The sequence below is a fragment of the Rhinolophus sinicus genome, chromosome 5 (genome assembly GCF_057876585.1).
Source record: "Rhinolophus sinicus isolate RSI-liver-muscle chromosome 5, RSI-T2T, whole genome shotgun sequence".
Taxonomy (NCBI): domain Eukaryota; kingdom Metazoa; phylum Chordata; class Mammalia; order Chiroptera; family Rhinolophidae; genus Rhinolophus; species Rhinolophus sinicus.
The window spans coordinates 47,933,501-47,958,559 of NC_142505.1; the positions used below are offsets into that span (position 1 = coordinate 47,933,501).

At 34.8% G+C, this 25,059-nt stretch overlaps 1 protein-coding gene across 6 annotated transcripts in view; it reads right to left on the bottom strand.

Moving 5' to 3' along the window:
* Positions 1–25,059, bottom strand: part of SFMBT1 (Scm like with four mbt domains 1) — a 107,380-nt gene that overhangs the window by 32,434 nt on the left and 49,887 nt on the right. For all 6 annotated transcript variants that reach the window (XM_019724275.3, XM_019724279.3, XM_019724278.3 and 3 more), the window contains 2 exons: positions 19,561–19,714; positions 11,086–11,180 (listed from right to left, as the gene is read on the bottom strand). In XM_019724275.3, coding sequence (XP_019579834.1) covers positions 11,086–11,180; positions 19,561–19,588 — 123 coding nt within the window. In that variant the 5' untranslated portion in view covers positions 19,589–19,714. The remainder of the gene's footprint in view (positions 1–11,085; positions 11,181–19,560; positions 19,715–25,059) is intronic.

Consider the following 25,059-nt stretch of genomic DNA (forward strand, 5'->3'; position numbering starts at 1 on the left):
TGACTCGGAAGAAATTTTAATAGAACTCAATATTTTCACCAAAGCAGTCTATTATGATCAGAAAATGTTTTCTATTAAGTATATAAATCGCTAAATGTTCAACATTTTAACAGCTTTCAACACATTAAGTTTTCAAGAGTGATTTCTAGATCATTCAAAAGAAAATTTATGAAACTAGAAAAGGTAAAGGACAAAAATAAGCTATAATAATAAATTAGTATAATATTACCATATGCACGGAGCCACACCTCTCAGTCTCCCTGAAACAGTCTGTTTACACCTGTTGTCTTTGAATAATAATTAATAATGTCCCTTTTGTCTCTCAAAAGTGTCCTAATTTACATGACAAATTATATAATCACAAAGGTATGGGTTAGCAATTCTGGAACTACTGTATGTGTATACTAAGAATAAATAAATAAACATGTTGTTGATAATGAAAGGTTTCTCATTGTAGGAAAAAGAAGTAAAAACAAGGAAGGGGAAGAAGAGAATGAATCTGTGGTGCTGAATTGGAATCAAGGTATCAGAATGAGGTCATGATTACAGACAGATACAGAAAAAAGTATAGATGTGTATATATGTATATGTTAATGTATAAGTATTTCCTAGCTCTGTGAATTGACAGGAACTATAAGTAATGATACTCAGTAGCAATAGCAAATATAGTGTCCAAATCTTGATTTCTAAATAAATAAGAACGGCTCCATGGAGAAAAAACTGAATCCAATTCTGAGGCAGGGAAAACACACTAAGAGTCTGGAGTATCTTGTGATGCCAGAAAGTAAGGAAATGCTCCAAAAATGATGGAGACGTTTGGAAAAGACATGGGAGTCAACTAGAAGTATCTCCCAATGGTCACATGTGGGACAATTTGCGCAATAAAATAAATAATAAGAGTAATGAATCATAATCCATAGATTTAAATAGATATCCATGAGTCCATACTGTTAAAAATAATTGAGAGAGATGAGGGGACAGTTCTTCCTTAGAGTAGAAGACCAATTAACAAAAATTGAAAAAAGTGAAGGAAATAGAAAACCACCCTTAGACAACCACAGAAATAAACCTGCAGGCAGGACTCACGGGTCAGTGCTAACATGACTCCAATGACTATGGTATTTGCATCATCCCAAAGGTTCTCCTTGCAAGATTCTTACTAATTGCAAAGGGGAAAACAGTAACATTACAATGAAGAAATCTGGCAGAAACCACACTAATTGATCAAAGTTAATTAGTTAATAATACCACCAGTCTGAAAACATCAATATCATACACCCTTGATATACAATAAAAGCACAAAATCATTTTTACGTTTTTTGCCAAGTCTGCATAAACCCAAGCTAATCATCAGAAAAACTAAATCCAAATTGAAGAATATTCTACAAACTAACCAAAAAGTAATACGCTCTTCAAAAGTGTCAAGACCGTGAAAGACAAAGAAAGAATGAGGAACTCTCAGACACTGGAGGAGACTATGGAGACCTGACCACTAAAAGCAATGTGGCAATCACAACTATAGGAAAGTGAGGGGAATCCTGGAAAGGAGGGAGCCAGGGAGGGAAAGTCCTGCATTCCGTGTAAAAATTGCTCCTCTTTCTAATCTCTATACCCTGTTGTACTCCTCAAAGGTAATCATTACCCTGAATGCATTTATGGTTTAATATTGCCTGTGTTTTCACACTTGGTTAATAAAATTATGCATCATGAATGTTTTTCTTTGTGCAGTTTCTCTTATGCAACATTGCTTATGAGATTCATAAATGCTGTTGCATGTAACAGTAGTTTCTTTCCATTGCTATATAGTATTATATTATACAAATATGCCACAATTTATCCTTTCTAATACTACTAATAATAGGCATTTTGAGTACTTCCCAGTTTTGGAAGGCTATAAATAATACTGCCATGATTATATGAGTATTTTTGTATGTCTCTTGGTGCATACATACATGGATTTCTATAACAGTCAAACTGGTTTCCAAAGTGGTTACACCAATTTACTCTCCCAGTAGCCAAAATCCTTTTGCTCCAGCATTCTAACCAACACTTTAGTATTTTCTTTTTCATTTTACCCATTTTAGAAGGTGTGTAATATATAACATCATGATTTAAATTTGCATTTTCTGATTAATGAAGTTGAGAACCTTTATATTTATTAACTATTTAGATTTCTTCTTTTGGGAAATGTCTAAGTTTCTTGCCAATGTTTTATTGAGTCTATATTTTCGGTATCAGTCCTTTGTCAGTTACTTGTTAAAAACATTTTCTAACTTTCTTGATGGTGTTAAGGAACATAAGTTCATAATTCTAATAGAAGTCTGATTTATCAATGTTTCTCCTTTTAAAAATTAGTGCTTTTTCTGTATTTTTAAGCAAATGTCCCCCTGTTCCTAAAGGTCAGAAAAAATATTGTACTATATTATTTTCTACAAGCCTTTCATATTTAGGACTAGTATCCACCTTAAATTAATCTCTAGATATGATATTAGGGAGGGGTCAGGTTTTGTTTGAAAATGCATATACAATTTTCCCACCACCTTTCATCACCACTGTAAATTGCCACCTTTGTTATAAATTAAGTGTCCCTACAAAAGTGGATCTGTTTCTGATTTGTATATCCTTAGAGTAGCATTACAACTGCCTCAATTAAGTTTGATATCTAGTACATCAAGTCTTCTCATTTTATCTTATTCTTTAGTTGTGTCTGGCTATCCTTGCTCCTTTATATTCCACATGAACTATAGAATCAGCTTGCCAATTTCTACCTAGAAAAAAAATTTTTTGTTTGTTTGTTATTTGACTTAGGTTGCAGTAAATCTACCAATCTATTTAGAGAAAATTGACATCTTTACAATAGTGAGTCTTCCATTACATAAACAAGGTACAGTCCTTCATTTTAACATATATCAATGACAGTGTGAAATTTCTTTGCAAATTTTTATTACATTTATTCCTAGCCATTTTATGTTTTTATACTATTATAAATCACATCTTTCAGTTTCAATTTTTGTTTGTTGCTGGTATATAGAACTAGATTTTTTAATGCTACCTTGTATCTAATAATCTTGCTGAAATTACTCATTAACATACCTGCAAATTATGTTATTCATCTGCAAACAGTATTTTTTTCCTTCCTTCCTAATCTTTATACATTTTATTGTTCTTCTTACCTAATTGTATTGGCTAGAACCTCCAGCACAATATCAAACAGAAGTCATGTTAGCCATCATCTTTGTCTTGCTCCATATTAAAAGGAAAGCATGCATCATATTACCATTAATAAAATTTCCTGTAGCTTTTTTATAGATATCCTTTATCAAGCTAAGAAAATCCCCACCTATAGTTTGCTAAGAGTTTTACCATGGTAGGTGTGGAACTTTATCAAAAATTTTTCTTTACGTATTGAGATGATGTGATTTTTCTCCCTTATTCTGCTACTGCGGTGAATTATGCTAATTTTCAAATGTTAAACCACTTTGCATTCCTAGAAAAAATACACTCGTTATTAATATATCATCTTTTCTAAATATAGCTACATGCAGTTTGCTATTATTTTGTATGCAAGTATTTATGCATCAGTATTCATGAGTGACACTATTCTGCAACTTTCCTTTCCTAAAATATTCATATTAGGTTTAATATTAAAATTATGATGATCTCTAAACAAATTGGTACCCTACAATCAAAAATGGATAGAACAACCAGACAGAAAAGAAACTGAGGACTTGAACATAACAATAAACCAATTAGACCTGACAGACATTGACAGAATACTCAACAACAGCAGAATACACATTCTCAAGTGCACACGGAACATTCTCTAGAACAGACCATAATGTTCGGCCAAAACACCAGTCTCAAATTTTAAAAGACTGAAATCATATTAAGTGTCTTTTCTGATCACACTGCAATTAACCTGGAATGCAATAACAGAACGAAAACTAGGAAATTCAAATATATAAAAATTAAGCACACTCTTAACCAATACAGTAGTCCCTTCTTATCCACGGGGACTATGCTCCAACACCCCCAGTGGATGCCTGAAACTGCTGATAGTACCAAACCCGATACTATGTTTTTTCCTATACACATATACCTATGATAAAGTTTAATTTACAAATTAGGCATAGTAAAAAATTAACAATAATAAAAAAGAACAACTATAAAAATCTACTATAATAAAAGTTGTATGAATGTGGCATTATTAAGTAAAATAAAAGTTACTTGAACACAAGCACTGCAATACTGTGATAGTCAATCTGATAACAAGCATGGCTACCAAGTGACTAATGGGCAGGGAACATATACTGCTGGAGAAAGGGATGGTTCATGTCCTGGGCAGGATGAAATGGAATGGTGCAGGATGGCAATGGCACAAGATTTTATCACCCTGCCCAGAATGGCGTGCAATTTAAAACTTATGAATTATGTTTCTGGAATTTTCAGTTTAATGTTTTAGGACCACAGTTGATTACAGGTAACTAAAACCATGGAAAGTGAAACCACAGATACGAGGGAACTACTGTAGGTCAAAGAAGAGATCACAAGGGAATCTAGAAAATACCTTGAGACAAATAAAAATTTATCAAAATTTAGGAGAGGCACTGATAGTGGTAAAAGGGAAATTTATAGCTACAAATGATTATATTAAAAAAGAAACATCTCAAATTGAAACAGAGGGCATGCAAAAATAGGAAAAAAAAAAAAAAAAGCAGATAAATAGAAACTCTAAGAAACAATCAACAGGAAAAGCTAGAAACCAGAAACGTAAGAGACTGTGTTCAGACAAGGAAACAATCAGTGAGGTAGAAAAAAAATGTCAATAAAAACTTACAAAACTGGAAAGGAATAAAAAAGATGAAACAATACCAAAGAACAATGGAACAATTACAAAAGGTGTAACATGTGTAATGGGAATACTAGGCGAAGAGAAAAAGGAATAAAAGAAAAATTCGAAGCAATAATAACTGAGATTTCCCAAAATCAGTGTTAGATACCAAATCACAGATCCAAGAAGCCCAGAGATCAAGCAGGATAAAAACAACAACAAAAAATTTATACCTAGGCATATCATATTCAAATGGAACAAAATACACACACACACACACACACACATATAAAGAAAACAAAGAAAAAACAACACTCTATCTATACAGAAGCAAACATAAAAATTATATCAGACTTCTCTTCAGAAACCACATGAGCAAGAAGAGAGTGGAGTAAAATATTTAAATTACAGAAAGAAAAAAGCTACTAACTTAGAATTTTGCATCCAGCGAAATCAATAAAGACTTTCTCATACAAATAAAAATTGAAGGATTCTATCATCAGTAGACCTGCCTTGCAAGAAGTGTTAAATTCTTCAGAAATAATGAAAATGATATAGGTCAGAAACTCAAATGTACATAAATAAAGGAAGAGGATTAGAAAAGGAATAAATGTAGATTAAGATTTTTCTTATCCTTAATTTATCTAATAGACAACAGGTAGTTCAAAATAATAATAGCAACTAGGTATTTGGTGATTGTAGCTTATGTACTCGTATAAGTGAAATGAACGACAGCAATGCTATAAGGGATGGGAGTAATTGGGAACACTCTTTTATGAGGTACTGGCACTACTCATGAAGTGGTATTGTATTACTTGAAAGGGGACTTAAATTAGTTGTAAATGTATGCATATACTGCAAACTCAAGGGCAACCACTACAAAAAGTTTAAAAAAAGAAGTACAACTGACCCTTGAACAACACAGGTTTCAACTGCATGGGCCCACTTAGTATATGCAGATATTTTTCACCTAATACTGTATTTTTTTTTTAATTGGGGAATCCTGGGGAACAGTGTGTTTTTCCAGGATGTCAAATTGTTGTTTTTCAATCTAGTTGTGGGAGGCGCAGCTCAGCTCCAAGTCAAGTCATTGTTTTCAATCTAGTTGTGGAGGGTGCAGCTCACTGGCCCATGTGGGACTCAAACCGGTGACCTTGGTGTTATGATCACCTCACTGTAACCACTGGAGCAAACCGGCCACCCACCAGCAGCCCAGCTCCAAGCTCAAGCAGTTGCTTTTCACTGGCCCATGTGGGACTCAAACCGGCGACCTTGGTGTTATGAACACCTCACTGTAACCACTGGAGCAAACCGGCCACCCATCAGCAGCCCAGCTCCAAGCTCAAGCAGTTGCTTTTCACTGGTCCATGTGGGACTCAAACCAGCGACCTTGGTGTTATGAGCACTGCGCTCTAACCACTGAACAAACCAGCTGCCCACTGGTGGCTCAACTCCAAGATCAAGCCGTTGTTTTCCATCCATTTATGGAGAGCGCAGCTCACGGGCCCATGTAGGAATCAAACCGGCAAGCTTGTTAAGAGCTTGCGCTCTAACCAACTGAGCCATCCGGCTGCCCATGATTTTCTTAATAACATTTTCTTTTCTCTAGCTTACTTTATTGTAAGAATACAGTATATAATACATATAGCACATAAAATATGTGTTAATAGACTGCTTATGTTATTGGTAAGGCTTCTGGTCAACATTAGGCTATTAGCAGTTAAGTTTTTAGGGAGTCAAAAGTTACATGCAGATTTTCAACTGTGCAGAGGGTCAGTGCCTGCACAGTTCAAAGGTCAACTATATAATGATATGCTAAGAGCATTGTGCGAAGTGAAATAAGCCAGATATGAAAGAGATAAATATTGTATGATACCACTTGTGTGATATAGGTTAATAATTCATAAAAACAGAAAATATAATAGGGGTTTCTAGGGGCTAGAGAAAGGAGAAAGTGGGGAGCTATTGTTTTACGGATACAGGATTTCTGTTTGAGATAAAAAAAACCAAACCTCTGGAAATGGAGAGTGGTAGTGGTTGTACAACACTGAAGAAGTACTTAATGCCACTGAATTGTACACTTAAAATTGTTAAAATGGTAACTTTTATGTATATTTTAACACAATATTTTTTAATTCACTGGTCGCTGAAGTGTTTTCAATATGTATCTTTAATTAACTGTAGTCTACTTACAAATACACCACTTCATGTGTTGCATAAAGATCTTAGAACCATATACTCCCAAATCCTTCCTCCCATTCCTTTGTGCTATTGTAGGGTTAGCTATAAACACACAATATATTGCTACCATTTTTGTTTCAGGTATCTTTTAGACATAGTAAAAATAAGAAAAACAAACTTTGTACCTATTTACATTTATGCGATTTCAATTGTTCTTTATTTCTCTGTGTAGATCTAAGTTTCTGCCTTACATCAAATTCCTTCTGCCTTAAAAACTTCCTTTAATATTTTTTCGCAGGTAATGAATTCTCTCAATTTTTGTTTTCCTAAGTCTTTATTTCTCCTTTACTTTTGGAGTAAGTTTCTGCTTGGTATAGAATTCTGGGTTGACAAGTTTACTTATTTCAACACTTTAAAGATCTTACTCCATTGTCTTCTGGTTTGGATAGTTTCTGAAAAGAATTTTGTTGTAATTCTGTATTCTGTATTTGTTCCTCTCTATGTAATGAGTCTATTTTCCTCTGGTTGCCGTCAAGATTCTCTCTTTCTATTTGGTTTTCAGTAGTTTGTTTATCATGTGTTTGAATGGGTTTAGTTTGTTGTTTATTATTTATTCTGTTTTGCATTCCCTAAGCTTCTTCAATCTGTGGTATGGTATCTTTCTTTGCTTTAGAAAATTGTTTGCCATTATCTCTTCAAATATCTCTTCCTCACTTTCTCTCCTTTCTCCTTTTGAGATTCCAATTATACATACATTAGACTTTTTTATATTGTCCACAGCTGTTCGGTGTGTGATCTGGTTTCTTCCCACTCTTTTTTCTCTTTGCGTTTCACTCTGAGCAATTTCTGTTGACTTATCTTCAAGTATACTGATTCTTTCCTCATCTGTGTCAAGTCTAATAATGAGCTTGTAAAAGGCATTCCTCATTTGTTACTAAGTTTTTAATTTTCTATGATTCCTATTTTATTCTTTCTAATAGTTTCCATCTCTGTGAAATCCCTTTTGTGTTCATACATGTCATACACCTTTTTTGTTAGAGCCTTTAACTTACTGATCATGGTTATTTAAAATTCTGTCTGACAGTTCTATCATCTGGTTCATATGAGTCTAGTTCTGTTGAGTGCTTTGTCTCTTGACAGTTTGCTGTTTTTTTTCCCTTGCTTCTTTATGTGTCCCATAATATTTGGTTGAAAGCTAGACAACCTGCATAGAACAGTCGAGACTGAGGCAAATAGTACTTATGCCTGGAATAAGCATGTTTGTTCCTACGCCTTAAGTTTGAGGGAGAAAGTTAAGTCAATCTAGTTAGGAGTAAAGCTGGGTTGGGGTTTTGCTGTCACTAGAGTTATTCACAGTGCACCACAGGCTTCCAATTCCAGCAGTTTTTTTCTGGTATATAGGGTGCAGGCTCATTTGCCAGAGGGTTTTTTCCCTTAATCTTTGCTGCTTCACGCTCAGATTTAGGTCTTCTCTTCATGACTGCATCTCACAGACCATTATCCATACTCTTACCTCTCTCCCACAGATAAACCTGTTACCCAATATTTCTAACTAGTGGTCGGAGACAGGCAGGAAAAGGCATTCTCACAGATTCAGCCTCAGTTTTAGGTTCTGAGTTTCTGGGTCTTGGGGGGTGAGAACTTCTCAGATATCCTACCCCTCCCCCAACAGCAGGGAACCTCTAATGCTTCAGTATGTATATTTACCCATCTCCCAAAGACAGAGGGCTTTTATTTCTTCTGTTCTAGTTCCAGGCTGCAAAGGATCTTCACCAGTACCCCGGGGTTAATAGAGTTTGTATCCCTTTCCCTAGCAGCTTGAAGCTTTTGTTCTAGAAGATCCTGGTAAAGCTTAGTACCTTTCCCATCATGGGTACTCTTCTGTCCATCAGACATGTACAGTACGGAAGGCTTTTTCACTACCTTAGACTCGTCCTCCTTGCAAATGTGGTTTATTTCTAATTCTTTCCTCACTCCTTTATTCCAAACTGTGTCCTATAAAACTCTTGCCTGTGGCTTGTACATCCACCTCCATTGGAGATCTGAGTTGTATCAGCTTTGCCTGCAATCTTCTAGCCATGGGCATCCCTTCTCAGCATCTTCCTACACCCATTCTTGATTTTCAGTATATTTGGCAGCGCTTCTCATATACTGATTGAGGCTTACAAATATTTCCTAATTTGACAGTGAGAGAATATGCATTTATTTTTCATTCTCCTTGTTGCTTTGTCAAATAGAAGATGGAATCTGACTCTGGAAAGTGACACTTTTTTTAGACCAGAATTTTGATCAGAAATTTGTCCTCTATTTGCATTTTAGTATAAATAAGCTTGTGTAAATATAAGGTCTGACTATTAAATTCACGAACTCATTCTAGAAAAAGTGCTACATATCTCATTGCTGAATATCACTATGGTCACCTTCGAAGTACTCCACTTGGGAAGCTAGGCACTGACACCAGCGCCTAGTCCACCTTTCAAAGCAATTCTGGAACTCTTTTTCTGGAATGGCCATCAGAGCTGTCATCGTATTACCCTTGATGTCCTGAATGACATCAAAATGTCTTCCTTTCAATATTTCCTTTATCTTCGGGTACAGAAAGAAGTCACTGGGGGCCAGATCAGATGAGTAGGAAGGGTGTTCCAAAACAGTTTTTTGTTTACTGGCTAAAAACTCCCTCACAGACAGTGCCGTGTGAGCTGCTGCATTGTCGTGATGCAAGAGCCATGAATTGTTGGCGAAAAGTTCAGGTCGTCTAACTTTTTCACGCAGCCTTTTCAGCACTTCCAAACAGCAAACTTGGTTAGCTGTTTGTCCAGTTGGTACAAATTCATGTGAGTAATCCCTCTGATATCAAAAAAAGGTTAGCAACATTGTTGCAACAAGGTTGCGAACTTAATTCTCATACCTCGTACATATCAGATTAGTAATAACATTGAAAACAAGAATTCAAAGGTATTACAGACTCACTAACAGACTTGCCATGTTAAAACAGTATTGAAAACAATTACAAAAGATTAGCCAAAGCAATACAAAATAAAATTCTTATCTAAAACATGTAAGGCTCAGCACTTCAACTGAAGAAATAAATGAACAAAGAAATAATCAAAAAGGACAACTGTTATGACTGAATTTTTACTTGATGACAAACTGAAAGCACTAGCACTCTTTAGCTTATAAAAAACACCTACAAGAAGAATCCAACTTCACAAAATCATAGACAATATGATTTTGAGTGTCTTTGCAAATCCTAAAACAAAGGAATGATGTCCTATTGAACATTCACATAGACTGAATTGTGTTCCCCCAAAATTCGTCTGTTGAAATCCTAACTCCCAATATGACAATATTTGGAGACAGAACATTTACGGAAACAGTAAAGGTTAAATGAGGCCATAAGGCCGTAAGAGTGGAGCCATGATTCAACAGGATTAGTGTCCTTATAAGAAGAAACACCAGAGAGCCTGCTTTCTCACATTCTGTCACTTGAGGATACAGCAAGAAGGCAGCCATCTGCAAATCAGGAAGAGAGCCCTCACCAGAAACTGACCATGCTGGCACCCTGATCTGACTTCCAATCTCCAATACTGTAGAAAAATAAGCTTCAGTTGTTTAAGCCACCCAGTCTATGTTATTTTGTTATGCTGTACAGGCCACTACTATGACCCACTGTATGACATTACTTATGTTTATGTTCAGTTTGATATGAAAGCAAATGTTACTGAAATTACTTTCAATGAGCAAACCATCAGTCACAAAATGTTATAATGTAAAGTGAAAGAAAATAAATCATTTTCTTCAATTTATTAGGTTTTTTGACAAAAATAAAGGAATATTCATGACCAGTCAAAAAGACAATTCCTGCATTAAGTGGCAGAAAATGCACAAAACCAAAAATAATTTTAAGACTATGTCAAGTTTTCTTAATGAGGGTAGCAGGGGGAGGGAAAAGCAAAAAACACTGAAATTCTTTCAAGTGTCCCAACTTGAAATAACTCTAAACTCTCTAATGATAGTACAATCAGTCAAAGGAAACAGATATAAACAGTAAAGCAAATACAATTACTGCTTACATGTTTAAAAGATCCATAGGGAACTGCTGTGGACCCTGTCTCTTCTAGATAATCTTCCCAGCTTAATTCCACTTCTTCCACACCAGATCCAGCATCTAGAATTAAAAACAAAACAAAAACTGGTGAACCCCAAGTAAAGAAAACTCAAGGTACAAAAACATAAACTTGGTAATAAACCTAACTTACAATTTACTTCATAACAAGTTAATTGGTTTTACTTCACTGATTATCAATGAATTTCAAGAGCAAAGATGTGTGACATGCTGTCTCCTGTTGGGATCCATCTGGGATTCACCCAAATGTATCAGACAAAACTGGTTAGAGTGTAACTATTACAATCACTTTAGATTATATTTAGTATCTAATACCAAATATTTGAGATACTTAACAGGCATTTCAAACTTGAATTTTCAGTCTGATTCTTCCTTAATATTCTACTCTCCAACTGAGTAAAAGATACCACTAGTTGGTATTTTGGCTCAATCCAAAAAATGTGGGATTATCCTTGCTTTCCTCCCTTTCTTTCACATCTTACTTCCAAACCATCAGAATATGTTCTAGGTACCACCCTTAAAACATATCCCAAATCTAATCATTTCCTACCATTTCTATTGCTATGTCTCTAGCCCAAGGCCTAACCATGACACTGCTCACCTTTTAAACACATTTATAATAAAATCTAAACTCTTTGGGAGACTGCAAGGCCCTACATGACTTGACACTCTGGCTACCTACCCGGCCACTTCATTCTCAAACAGCCTCTTGTTTGGTCACTGCACTCAAGTGGCACTGAGTGTCTTCCCCTTTTTCTCTAATCATGCTTTCTTTCCTCAAAACCTCTGCCTTTGCTATTTCCTCAGCTCAGAGATTCATTCCCCAGTGCCACTCACAGCTTCACTGCATTCCAGTTCTACTCAATTGTTGTCTCTCCAGAGAAGCCTTCTCCCAGTCAGCCCCCATCTAAACTAGAAACCCCCAGGCTCTGCTTCCGTTATCTGCAAGGCATTCAATTCCATTTGACAGTGTACCACGTATCTTTTTCTCTTCTCTATTAGTAAACTCTATGAAGACAGAAACTTTGTTTTGGTCACTCCTATATCTCTGTCACAGCAGAGACTCAATAAACTTTTTATTGAATGAGCAAAGATTCAAACATTCCATAATCTAATAATCACAATTCACATTAGCTCCCTAAGAGCAGGGTTTTGTTCACTGATATATCCCCACTGCCCAAAACAATGCCTGGCACTAGCAAGTTTGCAATAAATAGTTGCTGAATAAGTACATCCTAGGGGATCCCATGCTTCACACAAACACAAGGAGGCAAACACAAGGATGCTCACACCAAAGTACTGTCTGTACGGGCAACAGACAGAAACAATCGGTAGGAGAAGAGATCAATGACGGCAATCCTACAATGGAGTACTACTATATAGCAGTTGAAATGAATGAACTAATTATTTACATAGGTAAATCTCAAAAGAACACATCAAGTAAAAAGGGAAGGAACAGAATGATAAACACAAGGATACAATTTAGGCTTCAAAACAAAACTTTACAGTATAATGTTTATAAATACATGCATACTAGTAAGAGTATAAAAACAAGGATGGGAAGAATACACATCAATTTCAACAGTGCTATGTTTGTGGATGGAGAGAAGAAAACAGGATTAGGAGGGGAGCACAAAAGAAGGTTAAACTGTATCATAATTTTTTTAAAAAAAATGAAAACAATACATGCAAACGTGTTGAACATCATTTGGGAAATGCAAATCAAAACCACAATGAGCTCCCACCTCACACCCAGAGGATGACTGTGATAAAAAAAAAAAAAAAAAAAAAAAGCCAAAAATAAATGTTAGCACGGACGTAAGAAATTTGAATCTTTGTGCACTGCTGGTCTGGGAACGTAAAATGGTACAGCCACAGTGGAAAACTATATGATGGTTCCTCAAACAATTAAAAATACAATTACCATATGATCCACCAATTTCACTTCTGGGTATATACCCAAAGAACTGAAGGCAGAGGCTCAAACAGATATTTGTACACAAATGTTCATAGCAGCAATATTCACAATAGCCAAAAGGTGGAAGCAACCCAAGTGTACATTGACAAATGAATAGATTAAACAAAATGTGGTACATTCATACAGTGGAGTATTATTCAGCCTTTAAAAAGAAGGAAATTCTGGCACATATTACAACATGGATGAACCTTGAGGACATCATGCTAAGTGAAATAAGCCACTCACAAAAGGACAAATACTGTATGATTCCACTCATAAGAGGTAGCTAGAGCAGTTAAATTCATAGAGACAGAAAGTAGAATGGTGGTTTCCAAGAACTGTGGGGAGAGGGGGATGGGAGCTAGTGTCTAATGGGTACAGAGCTTCAGTTTGGGAACACGGAAGAAGTTCTAGAGATGGACTGTGGTGATGGCTGCACAACAGTGTGAATGTACTTAATGCCACTGAACAGTACACTTTAAAAAAAATGGTCAAAATGGTAAACTTTGTATAATGGATATTTTACCACAGTAAAAAAATGGAAACAAGTATTAGACAATATTAACATTAATTCTTTATGATAGGTATGTGGGTATTTTTATATTGCTTTTTGTATGTATTTGCAATGTATGTATTTGAAATTTTTCATTAGAAATACAAGCCAACAAAGACTGCCTTGGGAGCCTCATAGAAGCATGGGCCAGTGGAAAGTCCATTTCCTTACTGAAACGTGACAGGGCTGGACAGTCACGGTTCTTAACAAGGACCCTAGGCCCAGACACAGCATGAGAATTTAAAAATAAGAAATAAACAACAATAAAAATAATAAATTAATGGACTAAAATCTCTAATATATTAAAAACTACTAAAAAACTGAGAAAAAACAAGACTAATATCTGATAGAAAAATGAGCAAAATACAGGAAGAGGATTTCAAAAAGAAAATGCTCCTTAAACATACAGAAAGATGTGCAAATTTACTCATTTGAAGGGAAATGCAAATTAAAACAACAGTGAGATACCAGATGAGAAAAAATTCCAAAGTTTGACAACATACTCTATAGTGAGGCCGTAAGTGAAGAAGGTAAAGATTAATGACATAACCCTGGTGAAAATAAAGTTGACAATATCTAGCAAAATTACATATGTATTTACCTTTTGATCCAGCAATCCCACTTCTAGGAATTTATCCCAAAGATATGCTGGCAAAAATACAAAAAGACATATATACGAAGCTATTGATTGCAGCACTACTTGTAATACCAACACTGGAAACACCCAGTGTCCATCCATCAATAAGGAACTGGAGGAATAATCTATGGTTTATATATCCAGTACTATACAGTTGTAGAAAGGAATAAAAACAATTTCTATACACTGATGTGGAATAACCTCCAGTATATATTAAATGAAACTATAAACACAGAGCAGTTTTTACTGTATCTCTACTTTTTGTGTAAGGTGAGAGAGGTATGAATATAAATATATATATATATGTACATACACATGTTTATTTTTTAAATGAATAATAGAAGAATAAACATAATAAAATTAGTTAGTATATGGAGAAGAAGAAAAGGATTAATAGCATCAGGTTGAAAGTGGGAATGTTGTTATATATAATTTTGACTTTATAACTATGTAGATACTTTATACAATTTAGAAAAATATTGAAATCAAAAGAAAAACATTTCTAAAACTTGAAAATGCTCTGAAACAAATATGCCTAACTGTTGGTAGAAAAACCACAGGAAATCAGGATTCCTATAAATCATATTAAAATACAGTATTTTGACTGCAAACCTGAGTGGAATATATTTAAAGACAAAAACCATAAAATATCTTAAACTACACACTGTTGTCTTATTGATATTTGGAATTTGGTATTGTTATTTTGAAAAAGTTATAGAAGTATTATAGGGTAAAAGTCAATAAGTAATGATATGAACATCATTACAAAAAAACACATTTCCAAAAGAAAAGACACAAGCATAAAATCAAAGTAATAAAAATCCTGTAATTTTAAACTAAAGTTATAAATATCAGATGAAGCCATCTGATTATCTTCATTCTTCAAAATATTGTGTATTTTCTAACTATGTCTATGGGATAAGGCCTAAAAGAACTGACAACCTAGTATCAATGAGCATTCCAGCACCAGACTGTGGTCTCTAAATATCATAGCCACTTAAAAGGAAAAAAAAAAAAAAAAAAAAGCTCCTTAGAGATATGGCAGATTGTAAATTTAGATGCCTGGGAATCTTACTACACCAAAAAGCTAGGACTAGAACTATCAAAGACACATGACATTACATCAAAAGAACACAGGAACCAAAGTGAAAGAACTCTCATTGCTCTAAAAGGGGGCAATTGGATCATCAAGTGAATTATAATACCAATGGATTCAAACTCAACACATACGTATATATATTAAACCCATGAGTTAACAATAACATTTAAAACAAGAAAATAAATCAACTTGCTAAATAGCAGAGTGAGTACATCAGTGTACCCAATCTCCCAGAAAAGCAGCAAAAATATTGGCTAAACAATGAAAATCAATCATTTCAAAGTTCTGAAATTAACTGAAGGCACAGAACAAACTGGAAAGCATCTACTCAAGATAAGCTACTGAACCACAGTTACAGCAGCAGAGTTGGAGCTATTCCCATCCCCTTGCCCCTCCTCAGCTCGAAATAGAAATTTTTGAAATGAAAATACAATAACTAAAAGAAAACTCCATAGATAAGCTCCACAGTAGAATGGGGAGGACAGAGGAAAGAACCACTAAAATTAAAGACAGAACAAGAGAAAACACCCAATCTAAACAACAGAGAAAACACTGAATAAAACAAATGAAAAGATCCTCATAAAGCTGTGGGACAACAACAAAAGACCTAACTTTAGTGTCATCAGAGTTCTAAAAGAGAAAGAACATGGCTGAAAAAGTATTTGAAGAAATAATGGGTGAAAAATTTCCAAATTTGGCAAGAATCTAAGAAAACCCCAAACAAGATAAACCCATGAAAATCTGTGCAAAGATAGAGTGAAGTCAAACTTCTGAAAACTAAAGGCAAAGAAAATATTTTGAAAGCATCGAGAAAAAAATACCTCTCTTAAGGGAGGTGGGAGGAGACAGGATTCCAATGACAGCAGATTTCTCATCAGAAACCACTGAGGCCACAAGGCATAGTCTTTTTCAGTAGATCAAAAAAAAACAACTTTCAACCCAGAGTTCTATATCCAGCAAAAATATCTTTCAATAATAAATGGGGAAATCAAACCATACGGTGGTATAATAGCTATGTATGATGTCAGAGGGGTGGTAGACTTCGGGGAGTTATCACTTTGTGAGGGGTGTAAATCACCTGAAACTAATTAAAAATATATATAAATAAATAAAAAGATGAAGGGAAACCAAGAAATTTTATCACCAGCAGACCTATTCTAAAAAGATGTCTAAAAGGAATTCTATAAACAGAAATGAAATGACAGAAGAAGGGCATCTTGGAAAATCAGGAAGGAGTAATGGACAATGGAAAGAGTAAAAATATTTTAAAATATAATACATTTTCCTTCTCCTCTTGAGTTTTCTACATTAGTTTGACAAAGCAAAAATTTTAATATCTGATGTGGCATGTAGTCTAAGTATGTAGAAGAAATATTTATGACAATTGCATTATAAATAAGAGAAGGTAAAGAGATATAAAAGTACATAAAGTTTCTATACTTCGTTCAAACTAATAAAATGATGATACCAGCATACTGTGATAAATTATGTACTTATATTGTAATACCTAGAGCAACCATTAAAAAGCTATACAAAGAGATACACTCAAAAACACTATAGACAAATCAAAATGGAAGTCTGAAAACTGGAAGGAAGAGGGGGAAAAAGAAACAAAAAATTAAAGAAAACAAATGAACAAAAACAGCAGACTTGAGCCATAACTTGTCAATAATTACATTAAATTTAAATGGTCTAAATACACAATTATATGACTGAATTTTTTAAAATGACTATATGCCATTATAAGAAGATTACTTCAAATATAACGACATGGTTAGGTTGAAAGTGCAAGAATGAAAAAGATATACTATGTAAACATTAATCAGAAAAAAGCAGAAACAGGTAAATCCATAGAGATAGAAAGTAGATTAATGAAATGGTTGCCAGAGGTTGGATGGAACAAGAAATGATTGCTAATGGTTTCCTTTTGGGGGTGATGAAAATGTTCTAGAATTGGATTGTAGTGATGGTCACACAACTTTGTGACTATACTAAAAACCACTGAATTGTTGAGGTATTTTCTTTGAGATACAGTTCACATACCATAAAATTCACTTTAAAGGGTGAATTTTATGGTATGTGAACTGTATCTCAAAGAAAACACCTCGATAAAGTTGTTTTTTAAAAACCTCAATAGTAAAAAAAAATCATTAATTAAAAACAAACAATATAATTAATAAATGAGCCAAAGACATGACGACACTGTGTTAAAGAGGATACGAGGATGGCAAATAAGCACATGTTCTATATCATTAGCCATTAGGGAAATGCAAATTAAGACCAGGATAAGCTGTTGTTACATGCCTATCATAATGACTTAAGTAAAAAAATAGTGACAATACCAAAAGGTGGTAAGGATGTGAATTGCTGATGAGAATGTAAAATGGTACAGGCTACCTAGAAAGTAGTTTGGCATTACTAAACATATGATCCAACAATTGTGTTCCTGGGCATTGTTCCCAGAAAAGTGAAATTTTACAAGGTCTGATCAAACAATACAGTGAATGTTTAAATAAAACAAAAAAACTTATTACAGTAAAAGATACATTGCCATTAATCCCCCTCAAAATACTCCCCTCGCTTCGAACACACTTATCCCATCATTCTTGCCACTTTCTGAAGCAGTTCTGGAAGTCCTCTTTTGTGAGTGTCTATATTTGCACTATCACGGCTGCCTCAACGTCCTGAATTGATTTAAAACATTTACCTTTCATGGTCATTTTGACTTTGGGGAAGAACCAGAAGTCATACGGTGCCAGATCTGGTGAATAGGTGGATGAGGACAGTAATGTTTTTATTTGACAGAAATTGCCGTACCAGAAGCGATGTGTGACATGGAGCCTTTCCGTTGTGATCACAAATGTGGTGAATGCTGCTGCCAAGTTCCCTCCAACAGAAAGGCAGGGATCCTTCAATACAGGAAGTGTTGTGTGACAAGTTTCAACTTGTTTGGTGCAGTCAGTCGAGTGTGAGCTACGGTTGAGAGAAGGTGTGTTTTAAAGTGTGCCGTAAATCATCTTCCATCATGACAATGCTCCGTGTCACACACTGCTTCTGGTACACGGCAATTTCTGTCAAATAAAAACATTACAGTGTGTCCTCATCCACCTTACTCACCAGATCTGGGACCATGCAATTTCTTCCCAAAGTCAAAAGGATTTAGGACATTGAGGCAGCCATTACAGCACACTGAAGACACTCAAGAAAGAGGACTTCCAGAACTGCTTCAGAAAGTGGCAAGAACGATGGGATAAGTGTGTTTGAAATGAGGGGGAGTATTTTGAGCAGGATTAATAGCAATGTGTCTTTTACAGTAATAAATTTTTTTATTTCAACATTCACTGTATTGTTTGATCGCACCTCATATGTATACAATGGCTCACAGCAGCTTTAGCCAAAAACTGGAAGCAACCAAATGTACTACAATAGATGAATGGTTAACCAAACTGTAATACATCCATTGTCTGCTACTCAGCAATAAAAGGGAGTAACTATTGATATATGTAAGAATTTGGATGGATATCAAGGGCATTATTTTGAGTGAAAAAAGTCAATCTCAGAAAGTCACATCCTATGTATTCTATGTACATGATTCTATGTAATCATACACATATGATTCTATGTATGTAACATTCTTGAGATGATAATATTAGGGAGATGAGGAACATACCTGGTGTTAGGGAAGGTTGGGGGAAAGAGAATAGGTTTTAACTATGAAGGGGTAGTACAGAGGAGCTCTTTGGGGAAGTTCTGTATCTTGACTGAGGTGGTGGTTACAGGAATCTATACGTGATAAAATCACATAGAACATACACTTTATACGTATGCCAATAGCTTCTATACTGTACTATACTTATATGAGATATAACTAATTGTAGAAACTGGTGAAAGCTACTTGGGGCCTGTCAGTACTATCTTTACAACTTCCTATAAATCTATTACTTCAAAAGTAACTATCAAAATTAAATTTTTGTTTTGAAAAAAGAAGCCTTCATAAAGTTATTTACTTTCTCAGTAAACACTGAGTACCCCCAAGTGCCAGGTTGTCTGCCAGGTAACTCATATTTTCAAAGAGCTTCCTATTTAGTGTTAGAAAGACAAGTCAGACAGTGTAACACACATAGGTAATATAATTCTGCCCTCTAAAGAATGAATTCTGCTCGCAAAAACCAATACCTGCATCAAGCTGCTGCTCCCCGTTCATTTCCACAGCACATGGACTATCTCCTCTCCACACAAAGGACAGGCCTTACAGTTCTGTTATGATCTGAAGATTACTTGCAGGTCTCAAGCATCTGTCAGTGGGCATCCAAGGGTTCAGATGAAAGTGCTGAAAAATCAAAAGGAACACATAAATAGCTCAAAGTCCAAGCATGTTTTCTCATTCATAAGCCATGGCACTACAGTGTGCTGAGAGGGCAGATAAAACAAAAACATAATGGCAGAATAGATGGGATTAGTGAAAAAACTCACACTTTATCTAAATTTGAAGATTGGGCTGAGTGTTTGTGTGTGTGTGTGTGTGTGTGTGTGTATATGTGTATGTGAGAGAGAAAGAGAGAAGTATATATCAAGATCTTGATATCTACAAATCACAAGAAATCAACATGTATATGAATCATTACCTTTTAAACTTTTGATTATAGTACTTAGAACCCTGATTCCAATCCAATAAAACTCTAATTCGTAATGAATTCCTGGGGGGGGGGGGGCGGTGGTAATTACCTTTCAATGCTCTGTCTTACCCAATGAATAAAATTCAGGATATAGTATATTACTTTGTCTAGTTTTCCATTCAATTTATCTAAAATATTATGCAGAACAAACAGTATCAATTATATTAGTCTACAATTATTATATTAGTCTACACTTATAAAGAGAACCCCTGCAAAATACGCTCTGAACTTATTTATTCTTTTTTTAAAAGCTGCTTTACTGGGATATAATTCACATACAAAAAGTTACCATTTTAAGTGTACAGTTCAATAACTTTTAGTAAATTTTCAGAGTTGTGTAACCATCACTGTAATCCCATTTTAGAATATTTCCATTACCCTGAAACTTCATTCCCACTTGTAGTTGCTCCCCATTCTATCCCTAGCCTCAGGCAACCACTAATCTGCTTTCTGTCTCTAGAGATTTTGCCTTTGTTGGACATTTCACATAAATGGAATCACACAATATGTGGCCTTTTGCTTCTGGCTTCTTTCACTTAGTGTGTGTGTGTGTGTGTGTGTGTGTGTGTGTGTTTTGAAGTTCACACAAGTTGTTGCAGCATTGATGAATCTATTTATTCTTGCTTTACATACGTAAAACAATCTAAGATATTGCCTTTGTATGTATAAAGAGTAAATGAAAGGGGGAAAAGGAGCTGTTACAGGAAGGCATGACGTAAACTAACTCTAACCACAAGGGCAACAACACAGAAAATGGTAAGAGTGGAATAGGTGCTACTCAACAGCCACAGCTGTAGGGGGTGACAGTCCACAGGATCAAGCAACTCTATTACCTTTGAAAAAGATTCTGAGTATGTATTAGAGCCCCAGTAATCAATCTCATAAAAGAACTTTAAACATTAAGAAAAACTTAGTTTAATTTTTTTAATTAAAGTTTATTGGGGTGACAAGTGTTAGTAAAGTTACACAGATTTCAGGTGAACAATTCTGTATTATAATATATCTATAAATTATAATATATCTATAAATCGCATTGTGTGTTCCCTACCCCGAGTCAGTTCTCCTTCCATCACCATATATTGGATCCCCTTTACCCTCATCCACAACCCGCCCCCCTTACCCTCTGGTAACCACTAAACTATTGTCTATGAGTTTTTGTTTCTCATTTGTTTGTCTTGTTCTTTTGTTGTTTTGGGTTTATATACCACATATCAGTGAAATCATATGGTTCTCTGCTTTTTCTGTCTGACTTATTTCGCTTAGCACTATAATCTCAAGAGCCATCCATGTTGCCCCAAATGGTCCTATTTCATCTTTTCTTACTGCCGAATAGTATTCCTTAGTTTAAATTTTGATAACTCTGCAATCTTATACAGACCATATTATGTCAATTTTTTAATCTGTAAAGTAAGTATAAGAACTTTTTCAGATTTTAAAATTCCATTTCATAACGAGCATAGAGAAAGTCTTAATAACTATTAAAATTATGAATATCCTATTTGAGATAATTGCTACTTATCCCCATCATATCATACAACATAAGGACTGAAACCCATAGTTTCTGATAGGAACACTAAATAGAAACTTGGTAGTAAGATTTAAATCCCCTAAATATGCTCTCTTCTCTCAGTTTACTTTTCTACCCCAAGCCCAAAACATTCAAATTTTACTATTCCACCTACCAATTAATTCACCCTCCATATTTAGCAAACACCAGCTCATGACCACCCACTATTCTATGGGATAAGGGTAAGGTGAGACATGGTTCCTGCTTGTTTTCAACCGGGGGCAGACTAATGAAGCCAACAATTTAAAATACTTACATAGTAAAACATAACGGCAGACCTACCCTAAACTGAGAGGTTACTGACAGACAGCGTCCCTGAAAAAAATGGTACGTAAGCTGAGACTAAAGGGGAAATAGCAGTCAGGCAAAAGGGGGAGAAGGGATGGAATACTCCAGGCACAGGGAACAGCACATACAAAGGCTCTAAGGTGGGAAGAACGGAGAGAAAGCCCTTGTGGCTGGAGCAAGAGAACCAATAGGGTAAGCGGCACACAATAAAACTGGACAGCAAGAGAAGGAACAGCAGCAGCTAATAGTTACTCGGGATGTACTATATGCTCAGTACGGTCCTAAACACTTAAACATATTAAAACCCTTTCAACGTGACAGTAGAATATAGTTGAATGAACAGCTCTATATTTTTTTGTGTTTTTCAAGAATGAATAACAATAGGAAATTTTTCTACATAAAAATAATGTCATTATATACAAAGCAGCTCAAATTGTTATTAAATGTGTAAAAGAGTCAAAATATCAACTTTTTGTTTTTTGTGCATTTCTGACTCATTTTGAAACCAAACTTGAAATCAACTAACGCAGTGAGAGTTAACCCATTTAATACTCCCAACAACTCCACAAAGTGCGGTTGTCACGAGGAAGCAGGCACAGCACAGGTGCTTGACCTGGCAGCGTTCCACAGCTAGGAAGGAGCGGAACCAGGCTTCAAATCGAGCAAAATGTCCATATTCCATGTTCCCAAACACTATATTATACTGTCTTTCAATAGGAAGAAATCAAAGGTGGGTTTTGTTTATTTTTAAGCAAGGAAAGGAAATGATCAAATCTGTTTGTTTTTTTTAAAAAAGAAACCATAAAGGAATGACAGCAAAGAGAACATAAAGGCATAAAACGTCCCCATGGCAAAAGACCCCATAAATAAAATTCAAAGATAACAGAGGAGATCTTAAAAGTTTTCATCACAAGAAAACAATATTTTTGTTAACTATGTATAGTAACAGATGTTAACTAGACTTATTGTAGTGATCACCTAGCAATGTACACAAATATCAAATTATGTTGTACACTGAAAACTAATGTAATATGTTAATTATCCTTCCATAAATATAAATAAATAAAGACAAATGAGATGGGTGAAAATAGCAAAACATAAAATAATGGGTTAATTTCCATATATGAGCTCATATAATTCGATAAGAAAATTGGGCAAAATATGTAATTAATCCACATTAAAAAGTCAGAGTTAGTACTTATAAAAATGTGCTCAATCTCATTGCTAGTAAGGAAAATAACAAATTTTAAATACATACTATTTTTTTACCTTTCAGGTTTGTGAAAATTTTAAAACTATCTGGTGGTGGCAAGGAAGGTGGATAAATGGAAGAACCTGAGATTATAGATTGGTGGCACCTTTTTGAAGAGGAACTTAATGATAAATAATTTAACCTTTAAATTTTTAAAACTCTCAGAGCAGTAATTCTACTATTAAGAATCTTTCATCTAAAACAAATGTGTGGAAGGCTTCCTAACCAATGATGTTTGCCACAGTATTATCTATAATAGTGAGAAAGCAGAAACAACCTATATATCAACCAAATGGGAATGAGACAGCCACATACGTTATGATACACCCATACTAGGAAACATCCTATGATTAGAAGAATTTAGGTGGGTCCATAGAAACACATGGGAATATTGTCTATATTGCTGAGTGAAAAAAGCAAGTAAAGGACAACATTATTCATGTTAACTTTTAAAAATCCTGTGTCCATTGTTTACTTGGCTATGTGACTTTTTAACAACTGACTTATTTGTGCTAATGGCATCATCTGTAAAAGGGGGATAAAAGTACTGTACCTACCTCACAGGATGCTATGAGGATAAGTGAGATGATCCATGAAGCGCACTTACCATAGAGCTGGCTACATAGTAAATGCTGAGGAAATGGTAACTGTTGTGCATTGTTGACAGATTCAAGTTCCTATGGCACTAACTTAGTGCATCATCTCTGTATGACGTCCTTACACTTCATCATGGGTTTGATATAACAAAGCTAGTGCTAAATAAATATCTGTAGGTTCACTAGGCTTTGAAGATGTCATCCCCTGCTAATGTTCATAAACTCTCGGAGGATGCCAGCACATTTTGTGCAGAGCCACATAACACAAATAATAATAATAATAATAATAATAATAATAATAATAACTAATAGCAACAAATTAATCTTGAAAGCCAAAAAGACAAGAGTTGGGAAATGTGTAAGTCTTATGTAGCTGAAAGCTAATGCTGTGATATTTTTTCAATTTTACACCACCACTTAGATTTTAACCAATGAACAATCAGTTCATCATCTTAAAAAGATCATGAGAAATGAACTGATGAAGCCTCTGGCAGTGGAACATCTGTTAGAGCTCTCTCTTTATTGCTAGTCTGCTTTTTATGCAGTGAGGGAGGAAAAAAACAGTAAAATATCCAGGAGCTTTGGATATGGAAATTTAATTTACTTTTCATTTATTTCCTTTTATTTCATTTATTTCCTATTCATATTAAATTGTTTTACTGTCTTTATCGTTGATTTTAGTATTATAAATACCTCTTGTGGTGACCAGACTACATCAAGAGTTATTTATTTAAATAAGGTCTCATGAACTAACTGATCTGGATCTGGCTCATCTTATTTAGAATATTTTAGCAAACTAAATAGATGCCTAGACATTTATAGGGGGTTCTAATAAAATATACTAAAGCCAGTATGAGCCATACTAAAATTTGAAACACTTCTAAGAAACAGAAAATTTAAAAAGCAAAGCTAAGTGTACAAAACAAGTTTTGATGTCAAACACACACACACACACACACACACACACACACACACACGAAAATGGAACCCAAGCAGAATAAAACTAAATTGAATTCACTATTTCATTTTTAGTGATATATCAATATAAAATAAAACAATCACGGAATACATTTTAACCGATCTTTTAAAAGGTCTAAAAGTCAATGAAATAACGCACACCAACACAATGCCTCCCCCCCCCCCATCTTCTTTACTTTACACACGCACTCCCCACTGTAAGCTATACTACTTGGCTTCATGTTAATGTACTTCGTTTCTAAAGCTAAAATGAAACACTGAGTAAGAGTGTTTATTATACAGAAAAGTTACAATAATGCAAGAAAGGTTTCTGTAGGA